Here is a 13464-nt window from a genome sequence, read left to right as displayed (position 1 = left end):
GATATTTTGATAGTATATACATTGTATTCAAATATCATATACAGTGTGTTAACAGCATCTAGCTCACAAATGAATAGATAGTCTGTCATGTTGTCGGTGGACATCAAAGCCAGCGAGTCAAAGTTCAGTTTCAGTGTTGAGGGCTGCTTATCTTAAATCTCTTCCTCTAATTTTCAGCCATTACAATATATTGTGATTCAGAAGAACAGTGGTCAGTATCTCTTTAGAGACCATTAGCAAGATGCATGTAAAGCATGTTTTATTTCCTGATAATATTTTTTGTATGCATTTTCTCTTCTGGAGTAAAACAAAGGCATTTTAAAATGGTCAGTAATGTAGATTGGAGGTTTTCTTGGGACAGGAGAAAAGAATGGTTAAATATTATGTATACCGAGTAGAAGCTGACCGATGTATTGGTCAGCTGATATGAAAAGACAACCTGCATTTTTAGTTTGTATTTATTATTGACCTTTTTGATTGCATCTCTGCAACTCAGATCTTGCAATGATAAGATGACATCACGTAATTTTATTGTGAATTTAAAATATTACAGCAAAAAAAATATGATAGAGCGCTGCTGAATTTGGGAAAAAAATAAGAGGTCATTAACAGAAACCACAACTGTAAAGATTCTGTGTAGCTCCGCCCCCAGTGCTACAATATTTATATTATTTAAGACTGAGTATCTGCTGTTTATTTCATTTAAGAAGAGAGAATTGACCGTCATATTAGTCAGTAAATCACTGTTTAACTAGAATTACTTCAGTAAAAAATGAAAATGTACATTTAATTGTAATCAGAATTTACAGCCCTTAAACGGCCTCTGTATCGATCACAACACTTATATATCGGTCGAGCCCCAAAGGAAACACCTGTAATTAATGATGTGGAATCATCAGGTTTCAAGCAGATGTCACCACCAGAGGGAGAAAGACTGTTCTATTAGACCTCATTCTGCTTTGAACAGTATATTTATTGTTTTATATAAAAAGTGCACATGCAAAGGCAATAAATGAAACACCTGTGTACACCCTAAACATGGCATATCTTAAAACAAGCAAATAAAATAAGTAACAACGTAAAACTGAAAAGGTCAAATATTTAATAAGATATACATAATTAAAAAACATAAGAAAAAGATTTGACTTTAAGATTTTAAAGTCATTTAAAGATTCAAATCAAGCACTATAACATTATTGCTGAAGTTGATCTTGCCTCGTTCTCTCAGATGTCCCTGCAGGTGCATAGATAACGAATCACACTCATGTGTGAGATGTAAAGTTTTTAATAATCAGTAAGTTTGTTTAGAGAGATACATGTTACCAAAAGCTAGTAGTAGTGCAAGCATTAGTCGTGGGCGATAGAGTGATGTTACCAGATATTGGTAATGATTGACAAGTAAGCCGATGACGTGTTGGGAAAGAGAACTGATAGAGAACTAGAGAAGGTTTAATTTAATTTGAAACAGTTTGTTAAATAATATGCACCTGCAATGTTTTATTCCATTTTACTGTGAAAACAGTGGATGATTGTAAGTCATTAATAAGCTGTTTGGCAAAGCTAATTCCTCACTGTCTCTGCTGGTGGTTTCCCAGGGTGTGACAAACTGCCTTAGGAAAAAATTCACTGCATTTTCCAGTGTCTTGATAGTTCAGATTTGTAAAATTTTAAACAATATATCATGTCATGGTGTGTATCTGAATTCCAGATTGTTTCTCTGCTATAATGAGCGCTTTAGGTGAAGCACTTTAATGAGGCTTCGTAACTCACTCATTTCATTGAGAACGTCCAGCAGTCCTGGAGGGGGCGCTATCAGAATACACGTCACCTAGCATAAAAGAAGAAACAGGCTCCGAACCCACACCCGAATATCATCCATGCATGGCACCGACTGGAAGAAGTTCCATGTTCAGATGTAGCACAGAGATCCAGATGTGTGGCCTTCAGTCAACAGACCAGGAGCTCTAACTGCCTCTAATTCACTCAGTCCTCAGAAACAAATGTCTTGTGGGAAATGGAAAGTGCGTGTGTGGCTATGTGTGCGTGGATGTTTGTATAGTGACTCCACACACTACTAAAACAACATAACCATCCACTAAATCGCATTTAGCTGAACAGAGCAGCATGGAAATGCCAGACTGCCTTTCAGCTTCATTTCCCTGGCGGCTCCATCCACGTGTCTGCTCACTCCCCATTTCAGCAATAAACACGCATTCTCCTCAGACTAGTCAGAGACAGAGCTTTAAACAGGCCTGAAGTTTTGGTCCAAACCCAAATACAGCCAAAGAACGTTCTACACCCAAGTCCAAACCCAACTGAAGCCCGTTCCTTTTTCCCTGCCTCTCCTAGCTATCAGTGGGGACCCCCAGGGCCTTCTTGGCTTCAGAAAACGCTTAATGATTTATAGGAGAGGGTTTTAACCTTTTTCAGAGTGTGGCCCTTTTTTAGGGTTAAATATTTTGTAGTGATACTGTTATTTTATTGTTTTTTAAGTCGTGGTTGTAAACAAAAGGTTAAAATTCCTAAAACATGAAAAGGAAGATCAAGTTAAATATTTTTTTCTCTGTGTTATTTAGATACTGGCAAAACCTTTCCCGTTATTTAGGACTTCAGGAGCCAAACTGAAGGACTTACCGGTTAAATTAGCTATCAGCATAATTAGGAAGTGACAGTGGAATCAACTAGTCATGATCACCCTAGGACTTCTGGAAGTTCTAGATGAGTCACTGATTGTCAAAACATGCAGTAATCTAACCACATTTCAGGCAGTTGTTATTGCAGCTCTATGCCAGGACTCTTTACTAAAAGAGTCAATGTAAAACTGACATATGTATGGTCAGATATATGTTAATGTCTGTTACAGGCTTCAGATAAAACATGGAGTGTGTTTTACAAGCTTAAAATATTTCATTTTTGAATTTAGTAAATGTTCATGTACATTAGGTTAGTGCTAGCATATTACTGGAATCCTATAGGGGCCCTATCAGAAGTTAGCTTTATATAAAGGTATTTTTTGTTATGTGTTATGATTTCACAAACATGAAAACACAAACTATAGTTTTGAAGCAGGGTCCCTAGTGGGTTTTCAGACTGGGAGTTACATGATGTGGACCAGCCCACCCCAAACTCACTAACAGCCACCCGCCCCCCCCCACACACACATACACAGCATTGTTTTCATACATAATTACTTTTTCTAAAAACAGCACATTTTCATCTTCATTTCTTTCTCTTATTTATTATGTATAAGCTACGCCACCCTGGTCCTTCCTGCAGAGTTTAGTTCCAACCTGGAACTAGGCTCTGCAGGAAGGTAGATCTCCAGGACCAGGGTTGGAGACCACTGTTCTACACTGAGATAACCGAGGCCAGCGGCTACTGAGAAAATGAAAACTGGCAAAAATTTTTAGTTTTTTTTTATCTTAAATATGATGCAATCAAGACAGTGTGCTACAAACTAATGCTAGCTTGCATTTTTCTCTGCCCCCCCTGCTTGGATATGTCCTCATCCTCTTTAAGTAGCTTTTTCATTCTTGTCTTCTTGCTGCCATCTTGGTTTTCTGGAGTTTCTCCATCTTCATTTGATTCAGTGTGAAAATTGCTACATCAATTATGCAAAAAATGTAATGGACATGGAAATGTAGAGCACTGCATGATATGTCAGCCAGTACCAGATTCACACAGTCATGCTGAATTTGAATACTAAGAGGGTGATTGTAACAAGCCCTGTGCTACCCCGGGCTCAAGGAGGACGCTGGAGGCAGGGTTCACATTTGCAGCAGCCATATTCTTTATTTTCTCCACCAAACAAACACGAAACAACCAAACAAAACCAAAGATACGCTGATTTTCAGTGGCTTCTATCTAGACTCTCTAGACCCCCCCCCCAGAAGGTACACAATAGCGCTCCTACAGATGTCTGAATGTAAAAGCTATATCATTTAATGTGGAACAGGAAATGAGAATAAAAAGCTAACTTCAGCTTCATCTAATCTCTCTCTGCTGTACGAGACTCAGTTTCAAGTAGCAAACTGGGGACTGTATTAGTTGAAGTGGGGCCCGCTGGTTTAACCCCTAACTACTACATATACACAGTTGGGTGTAACATTCATAGTTTGCCTGAGCGATCTTGTTGTTATATGTGCGATTTTATACATAAGCTCACAGTAACTGGCCCAGTACTGCATTCAACCCAAGCCCAATTAATTGAGAAGCTTTTCAGGCTCTAGATGGAGGACCTTGTATGCTGCACTGAAATCTTTGATGACATTTTAGCACTTTTTTAAAGATTTGTGTTGTCAGTTCCAGCTCTGAGGCCTCATTAGTGTCTGTTACTGCAGGGCTTCTTTTCTTTTTAGGTCAGACAGAGATCAGAACAGAAACCCTTAGTCTAGTTACGAGCATATTTATACACATGCTGAAAAAGGTTGAGTAAGAAATGTTTTTTCACAATTTTCTAACTTTCAGTTTGAGCTGTTTGAAGATAATTCATTTAGGTTCACTTTTTTTTCACCTCACCTGCACTGAGTTATACACAGTTTAAAGAGCTTCCAGGTATGTGCTTACAAAGAGACGTAGGAGCTGCTGCATGAAGTGTAATTTTCTCAAGGTTCACTGAAAGTGCACTTGTTTATGCTGTTTGTTTCTTTGAGAGATTTCATTTACATATGTAGTTTAGTTTCTTTGCTTCAGACCAAAGCAGAAAATGATGTGCTGTTGCGTTTTAGTTCTGGTTCACTTAGCATTCACACTCAAATATTTGATAATTGAACCAAAAGATGTAAAAAAAAAATCATATTGGTAAAAAATCAGAACTGACTGGTCAGATTTTATGACATACATTTGGCACCAGTACATGAGTTGGAATCATAATTCCAGCAAACTTTGTGAACCATGTTGTGCTCTAACTGAGCTTGTGGGTTTAATGTGTGTCTTGTAATATTCTAAAGCCATAAGCTTTTGTTGTCCCATGTTGTGTAGTGAGGTTAAATCCCTGCAGCACCTCCAGTGGATTATTGTTTGTAAAATGTCGAAATGTGGTGCATTAATGCATAACATTTCATGTGTGTCAAACAACATGCGTGTTGAGTATTTTATAATAGTTTCAAACATGTTTCCACCCCAAAAACTGAAAATATCCATTCCATTATTTCCCTTTCGGCGCTCTCAAGAACATGTCCACATGTCAAATCAGCTTCAGATAATCATCTGTTGCACGTACCAAAGCAGTTTGGCAGAGAAAAGACAATCATTTACTCTGTGTTTGGTCTGGTTAGCTGTATTTTGTCTGTTTTGCATTCATAATTCAAACAAATTGCACTGGAGTTTGTTTAGAAGTGAACCAAGAACATCCTCCACCCAGAGGGAGTTCTCTAACAGTGCTTGATGGATGTATCAGCTGCCTGATAATATCTAGGTTGGATACCACTAATCGATTTATCAGTAATTATCCATTACAGCCATGAAATCGATAGGTAGAATTTATCATTTTTCTTTTATCCATTTTGTGTGTATGAGTGATCTGCGCTCCGATCCATGATGCACAACATTCCAGGTTTTATTTTAAATGGTTTAGTTTTAAAGTGGATGGTTTTTATGCCCTCAAACTTTCACTAAGATGGATAGGAAGAAAAAATGGATTTATCAAGCAGTAATAATGACAAAGCTACCATTTTTCTTTTAGCCAGTGCAACTCAAAGATGCAGACGCTGAGTAACGGCCCATTCTGCTAAAAAGTTCATCAGTACCTCACAGTGGAGCCCTACAGTGGTGTTGATTATGATGAAGCTCGAATCTCACGGCATTAAAAGGAAAAACATGAGCAAAACATGAGCAACCATGAGCTCTAACGTCAAAGACACCATTTAGTGTAAATGTGTATGGTTTTAAAACTTTGTGGGAGAAAATCATAGACGTACAGAATATGTTACAGTAAAATAGTTGTGGTTTTAAATAAGGAAATATTTCAATGTTTATTAGTAATGTTGCAAAATTTCTTTCAATTATCTGCTGCTACGGATATCATTCTGATATCATATGCATCTTGAGTATTACGCAGCTGTATACAGTATAGGCCAAATGTTTGGAAGCGAAAGTATTTTTTTTATACATTGATTTTGTACATTATCAACAGTATCATTAATTAATGTAATTAAAAAAGGCTTGAATCAATGCCTGCAGTGATAGTGTACTCTCATTAACCGACTGTTAATGAGTTTAGCTCCTGGTGTTTCTACTGAGGGTTTTATTTTCAGATCTAATCAGATCCACCTGATTCCTCCTTTCAGATTCCTCTGAAGACTTTATTGTAGAGTACACTATAATATGTTATATATTTAATATATTATATTTAAAGTACTGCCCTGCAACACCTATGAAATATACTGGAACAAACTTATTTTGATTTAAATAGATCAGCAAATATAGGGTGTTATGTTGGTTGTTGACCAATTTTCGTAATTGTAAAATATGTAAAAGTCACTAGTGGCTTTCTTTCTTTTGGCCTGTAGCATATTTTCTCTCACTTCACTGCACACCAGTGAAACCAGCTAAAGCTACGTTCCAGTACTGCATTGTACATGGCAGTGTTGCCCACTTTGTCTCCTGCTCTTTGCCAAAGCTAAGGAACCCTGTGCTATTGCTGTATGCAGAGATCCAGTTATGCATATGTCAAATCAGTATAGGGGAGTATATGATGTTTTTTGTACACAGATGCTGCACTGCTTTTAACTTCTAACACTGCCTTGAGATCTTGAGTCTAACGTTCAGCATTTTTTTTTTCTCGTAATAAACTATTGATAGGAATTTTATATAAACATCCTAGAAAAGGCCCTACCTCAACTGCAGCAGACTTCCAGATAGCTCTCTACAAATTTAAATATTTAGTTATTACTCAAACCTGCATTTTCCAAGCCAAAATGACCTTTCATGGAGGTCATTCCTTTCTTTGAGAGACAACATCGATACTTTGAAGATGAATGGACTTATTTGTGTTCATATTCACTCCAGGTGGTTTCCTGATATGTTTAATCTGCAACAAGAAACTGTCAAACACTAAAAAGTCGTGAAGCTGAAGTCAGTTTCTCATTCACGTTCCACCTTAAATGGTGCGGCACTTGCATTCTGGTGGAACAAGAAAACTAAAACAAGAAGTTGGCGAATGAGAAACTGACTTCAGCCTCGTAAAAAGTCCAATGTTTAAAAGACATTTAACAAGACACTATTACACTTTTTTTTGTGGAAAAGTTTCCTGCTGGAGATCTGAGAAAAGTGGCTATAGCTGAGCTAAAGCTTAAAGCAGAGCAAAGTAAGCCTGGATTTTTAGCCTATACAGTACATTAACAAATACTGAGACATATTTACAGCTAAGATGGTAAAATGGACATAAAATGTTGTGGCTCCCAAGGTGGTTTGATTTTTGTTGAAAGGACAAAATGGCTCTTTCTTAGCATTTGGGTTGCCACCGTCTGGCCTATTGTGTCCATCCGGCCCTGAAATCTGCGGCTCAACCGCTGCTGCTGTTAGTGTGAATGACTGTAATATTTACTGAACTCTGAACAGCAGAGTCTGACACACAGAGATGTGAGAGCGAGTGTACAGGATGCACATATCCACGAAATTTGGATGTGAAACAGTGTTCAGTACTGTTTTCCAACCCCAAAAACCACAGGTTTATCTATAGATTGTTCATTTCTGTTTTTAACTGTTCTGCACTATAAAAAAAGTTTGCACCTACTTTCAGTTGTTAAGTATGGTTCATTATATGTAGTAGTAAATAAAAATGACATGTTTATTGCAGTTTATTTCTTATTTATCTAGAATTAAAGTCCTGAAAAGATTTGCAAGACAAGCTGCACATTCTAATTTTCTGTTCTGTTGTGGTCTGAGTGGTTACAGAGGCAGATTCCTGCAGACCAGCTTTTCTGATGACCGTACGTTGCTCTCTCTTACCTTCAGCTCTGGCCATTCCATTTACAACCCTGTTCCAAGAGATTGATTACACATCTGCATTCAGTTTAGAGCTCACTTTGGCCTGTGTCTCCCTGTGTTTTCATTCTCATAAGGCAGGAATTAAATGAATAAAACACTTGAGGATTGATGGCATATTTGCTATTTTGTCACACCTTTTAAATACACCTTCCTTACTCTAAGCAGGCCTATTTAGAGACGTTTAAAAGAGGAACTTTGTTAGATGTCTTCCCTCCTATTATCTTTTTATAGCAATCGGAAGCTGACTTCCAGGTAAAGTTGAGAGCTGAAGACTGGGACGTCTCAGCTACCCTATTCTTCAATATTTGCAAGGCACAGCTTTATTCAGATGATAAATACAACCTCTCTGACTTATATGTTCTAGATATGTACAGCTTTCACTCCCCTCTGCCAATCTACAGTCGTAAGTTTGATTTTCAAAGGGAAAATAACACATTCTCCTCAAAAACAAACTTACATATGGCGTTTTTATGCCATTTTTAGTGCACGATTTCTATTTATTTGAGTTTAACGTATTGGAATGTTAAATTCAGCAAATAAAAAGTGTTAAAATGAGCAGGAGTGTGTTCTCTGTAGGAGACAGTGTTAACTTATTTTCATTTAGAAAATCAACAAAAGAAGTCATTTGACCAGGGTCGCCCAAACTTTTGCATACAACTGTATATATGACTGCTTTTCATCAGTATTGGGTAGCCACGTGAACTGGATATGGGCCCTTTAAGGCTCTTCACAGTTTCTGAAATTCCTTGTTACACTAATTACTGCTTGCTATATAGCTTTTCTTTAGTTATTTGTTTGTTTGTTTATTTTTTATTTACTTTTCTCTCAGTGTTGAGTGACTGAATGTTCACTGTTATGTGTTAATAGCCCAAGTAACACTTTAAGGATTAAATAATGTGTCATTTGTTTTTTTGTAATATATTATTCTTATACTGTTAAACTAAAATTAGATGGGATAATTTGATGGCATGTTTTTTACTGACCCACTCTGCAGTGTGGGGCTGGATTTAGTGCTGGGATTATTGGTCCTAACAGCAGAGGGAGATGATGCATCTGAGAACTTTCTGACATAAATTCTCTCAGCCATGCAGGACTCATGGCTGAGTGAGACTCTCCCCCACCACATATACAGCTGAGGGTAAACTCACCCAGCATCTGCACGTGGAGATTCCACAATGACAGGAATTCTTGGTTTGCATCCCAGAGTCCGGTAGTGTGGGTGCTTATTGAGAATTCTCTCTCTCTATCTTTTCTCTCTGTCTGCAGGGATGGTGTGGTCAGATGTGAAGCGTCTCTGGTATGAGGGCTTGGAGGACTTCCTGGAGGAGTCGAGGAACCAGCTGAGTTTTGTTATGAATTCTCTCTACCTGGCCACCTTCGCACTCAAAATGGTGGCCCACAGCAAGGTCAGACCTTACAGAATAGACTTGACACTAAAATACTAACATGGCTAATGGGGGTTTAAATCTCTGACCTTGACTGATTCATGTACAGTTACAACACTGGAGTGATGACTTAAAGGCATGAATAGACAGATGGTCAAACGCATTTCCCAAACAGTGAAGCCTGCGATGTAGTATTTAGTGAGATGACTGCCACATCTCACTAATCCATTAAAGGGGAATTCCATACATTTTTCAAAATTTCTGCATAATTTAGTGGTTAAGATGTAAACAAAGTCATTCAGAGTGGTTTGATGTGAAATGGTTCAATGTAGAGAAACTTACAGACTCAGATTTCTTTACAGTGGTGGTTACAGGAACCAGGGGTCACGGGTACATTTATATACTACCCAAAACAATTAGTGAATCTACATGAGTCTTGAGTGTTGATGTAATGTTGATAGTACAATAGTGGCGAATCTGAACAAACATGTTTTCTTGGGGGACTATTTTAATGGCCTGCATGTACTTCTCAACCTTAAATTGATGAAAAAAAAACACATTTTAGTTCAACACCTTCTCAGAACTATTGTAAAAAGTATTTCAGGCAGCGTATTTGTAACTTTCACATAACAACATATCTCTGAGAGCGCTTTTAAGAACAGTAAACACTTCAGACGTCTGGTTGCTATGATGACAGCTGCGAACAACTCTGACTCAGTGTCTCAAGAACGGAGCATTTGACATCAAACCACACTGAATGACATGATGTATCGCTTTTTCCCTTTGAATTTTTTTTTTTACTTTTTTTTTCACCTCTTATGTACACAAATGTGACTGCAGAAACTATTCACACAGTACTATATTGTAGGGAATAAGAACCATACAACAGGCTTTTTCATGTTTTAAAATAGTCCGCAAATGTTATTTTGGCCTTTGAATATTATTATAATTGCTTTTAATATCCCAAAATCAGTTCACCACCTTCAGACTGATGCAACATGATGTGCTGATGCTTTTTTATATTCCTAATGAAATTAAATAACTAAAGAATGCTAGTGTTACATGGAAAAACAAACGAAGTCTTACTTGCTTTTATGCACCACACTAGAGCATTTGTACAGCATTTAAAAATACACATTTTTAACCTTTGATAATGTGAAGTAGCGACTGTGCATGTGACCTGAAGCTATTTTGTCATTAGTAAATACACCTGAGCTTATTTCATGCATGATCTATCATGCTGTTCTATTTCTAGTTCTATTTTCTGGAAAGTGGACACAGCCACAGTAAAATCACTGATTAAATTACCTATAATTACTGGTGAAAATAGCAGGGCAGGGATCTAAGATTTACATTGTCAGATGATGATGAAAATGCCTGCAGTAGCAGACTGAAGTGGAGTAATTAACTGCTGTATGTACATATACATTAGAATTTGTATTTGCTTTGACCTCCCAAGGATACACTGTACAATGGCATAATGGACCATTATTTCTTAATGGCAATACTTTATTTTATAATAAAAAAAACTCCACATCCAAACAGTAAATACGTAAATTGGGGCAAATAGTGCTGTACAAATATATTAGTCATTACAGTTACTCTTTAGAATGAGCACTGCAGTGGGGTAGAAGCTGTTTTTCAGTCTGGCAGTCCATGCCTTAATAATGCGGTATTGCCTGCCAGAGCACAGCGAGGAGAGAACAGTCTGTGAGCAGGGTGGTTGAACTTTTGAATAATGGATTGGGTTTTATTGCGAGAGTGGATGGTGTGAAGCTTGTTGAGTGAATATAGGTCACATCCTGTAATCCTCTGTGCCATTCTCACAATCCTTTATAGTGCAACTCTGTCATGTACAGTAGCACTGCTGTATCACACTGTGATTTCCAAAGGTTTAAACCCCTGAAAGGCTTGAGTGCTGACATCACAACAAGGGGATAAAGTGCATGGGCATCATCTTTTTATCAATTGTTCATTCAGTTTTGCAGTAACACCCAACTGCTGTGACAATTTGCTAACAGTCTGATGACTTGGGCTCCCAAGTGGCCCAACCATCTAAGTGTTGGCCCTGTGTTGGGATAGTGAGTTTGAATCTCATCGATGACCCAGTTGTCCATAGCTGGTCCAAGAGAGCATTCCTGGCCTGCTCTCTCTGAGTGGTCCTCCCTCTCCCCCATCACTCATCCCATCGCAGGCATCTGTTAGCTGATTTAACAGACTTGGTAGTCAGTGTTCACCTGTTGAGCTGTCCAGTGACATTGTGTTAGCAGCAGTCTGAAAAGATGTGGTGGCACTTCATATGTCTTGGAGGAATCTTATGCTAGCCTTCAACCTCTCAGCATGGCAGCATAGTTAGCTATATCATTTATTTAATATTTGGCCAGTATAATTTGTTCTGCTTAAACATTTATCAGATTCCAGTAGTTTTAGTTAAACAGTGCTTTCCTGACTGATGTAATTGTCAGTTGTCAGCTATGAATGAACTTGAAATCCTCAGAAGTGAACGGTTTTAAAAATCGGTGGTTTGTCAGCAAGATATCGGCAGTACAGATAAATCTGAAGAACATCAGTATTGGCCGACAAATTTATCGACAAAACCGATAAAATTATTCTACTGAATTAGTCCAAACTGTGGTCCCAGAGTAAAAACTATGAAAAAAACATTTAAGTATTCAGACCATACATATTTACAAGCATTATGTTATGATTTGTTAAGCCCAAATGGAAAGGTTTTGGTAGTGTTATGATTGTTTGGGTAGTGACAAAATGGAATATTCTGGAATCTGTGCAGAGCAATGTTTGCTAGTCATGTACTGGCTAGTGTTTTTGAGTTATGCTAAAAAGTAGCTGAAACAGTCACTACTGAAACAGTTGGTAAAGTTTTAGTAGTGTTATGATTGTTTTGCTGGTGACAGAATGTTCAGTCATTTGTTTTAATACAGTAAAGATTATTAATATATAGTATAGGGCATAGGGGTCATTTAAATTTCAAATTTAAGTCCAAGTCTGTCCACAATGAGTTTTGAACTATTAGTATTTTTCAAGTATTGCAAACCAGCAAAAACAGATTTAATTTACTGCTGGTCAGCAACTGCAAGGTCATAGGTTCAAATCCCACAACTGGCTGGGTGTTTCTGCTTGTGCCCTCTGGCAAGGCACTGAACCCCCCACCGCACCAGGTGGTGCTGCTGTGTTGCTTCCCTACTGGGTGTAATTATGCAGTGTAATGACAGATTTCTCTTTTGTCGTAGATTAGAATAGATTTAATGAAGTATGAATTAAAAGCTGTTTTGCAGGCATTGTACAGAAACTGAGAAATGTGTTTGGTGTGTGTTGTTTCAGTTTAATAATGTGGAAGACATGGAGCGAAAGCACTGGGATGCATCTCACCCCATTCTGGTAGCGGAGGGGCTTTTTGCCTTTGCCAACGTGCTGAGTTACCTCCGCCTTTTCTTCATGTACACCACCAGCTCCATCCTTGGCCCTTTACAGGTAAATACCAGCTCCCCCCTTTATATACAGGGGACCACTTACACCTCTGTTTAGATACAGGGGACCACCAAGACCTGTGTATATACTACCAACAACTCTGTTTATATACAGGGACCACCAACAACTTTATTTTTATACAGAGCACCACCAACACCTCTGTTTATGTAGAGAGAACACCAACACCTCTGATTATATACAGGGACCACCAACACCTCTGTTTATACACTGAGCACCACTAACACATCTGTTCATACACAGGGACCACCAACACTTCTGTTTATGAACAAAGAGAGCACCACCAACACCTCTGTTTATATACAGGGGCCACCAATACCTCTGATTATATTCAGGGACCACCAACACCTCTGTTTACGTCCAGAACACCACCAACACCTCTGTTTATACTGGGACCACCAACACCGCTGTTTGCATACAGGGACCACCTACACCTCTGTTCATATATACCTACCTTTGTGTGTATATAGAGGGCCATCAACACATCTGTTTATATACAGGGTGCCACCAATATTGCTATTTATATACAAAGGACCACTAACAGCTCTGGTTATGTAAGAGTCCAAGCAACATGAAAAATTAT

The 13464-nt window shown here is 38.1% G+C and overlaps 1 protein-coding gene across 1 annotated transcript in view; it reads left to right on the top strand.

Moving 5' to 3' along the window:
* Nucleotides 1-13464, top strand: part of trpc1 (transient receptor potential cation channel, subfamily C, member 1) — a 43896-nt gene that overhangs the window by 17214 nt on the left and 13218 nt on the right. The window contains exons 8-9 of the mRNA XM_036582138.1: nucleotides 9256-9395; nucleotides 12717-12866. Coding sequence (XP_036438031.1) covers nucleotides 9256-9395; nucleotides 12717-12866 — 290 coding nt within the window. The remainder of the gene's footprint in view (nucleotides 1-9255; nucleotides 9396-12716; nucleotides 12867-13464) is intronic.

The sequence above is a fragment of the Colossoma macropomum genome, unplaced genomic scaffold (genome assembly GCF_904425465.1).
Source record: "Colossoma macropomum unplaced genomic scaffold, Colossoma_macropomum, whole genome shotgun sequence".
Lineage (NCBI taxonomy): Eukaryota > Metazoa > Chordata > Actinopteri > Characiformes > Serrasalmidae > Colossoma > Colossoma macropomum.
The sequence above is the reverse complement of the archived record's forward strand: the minus strand, read 5'-3'. Positions and strand labels throughout refer to the sequence as shown.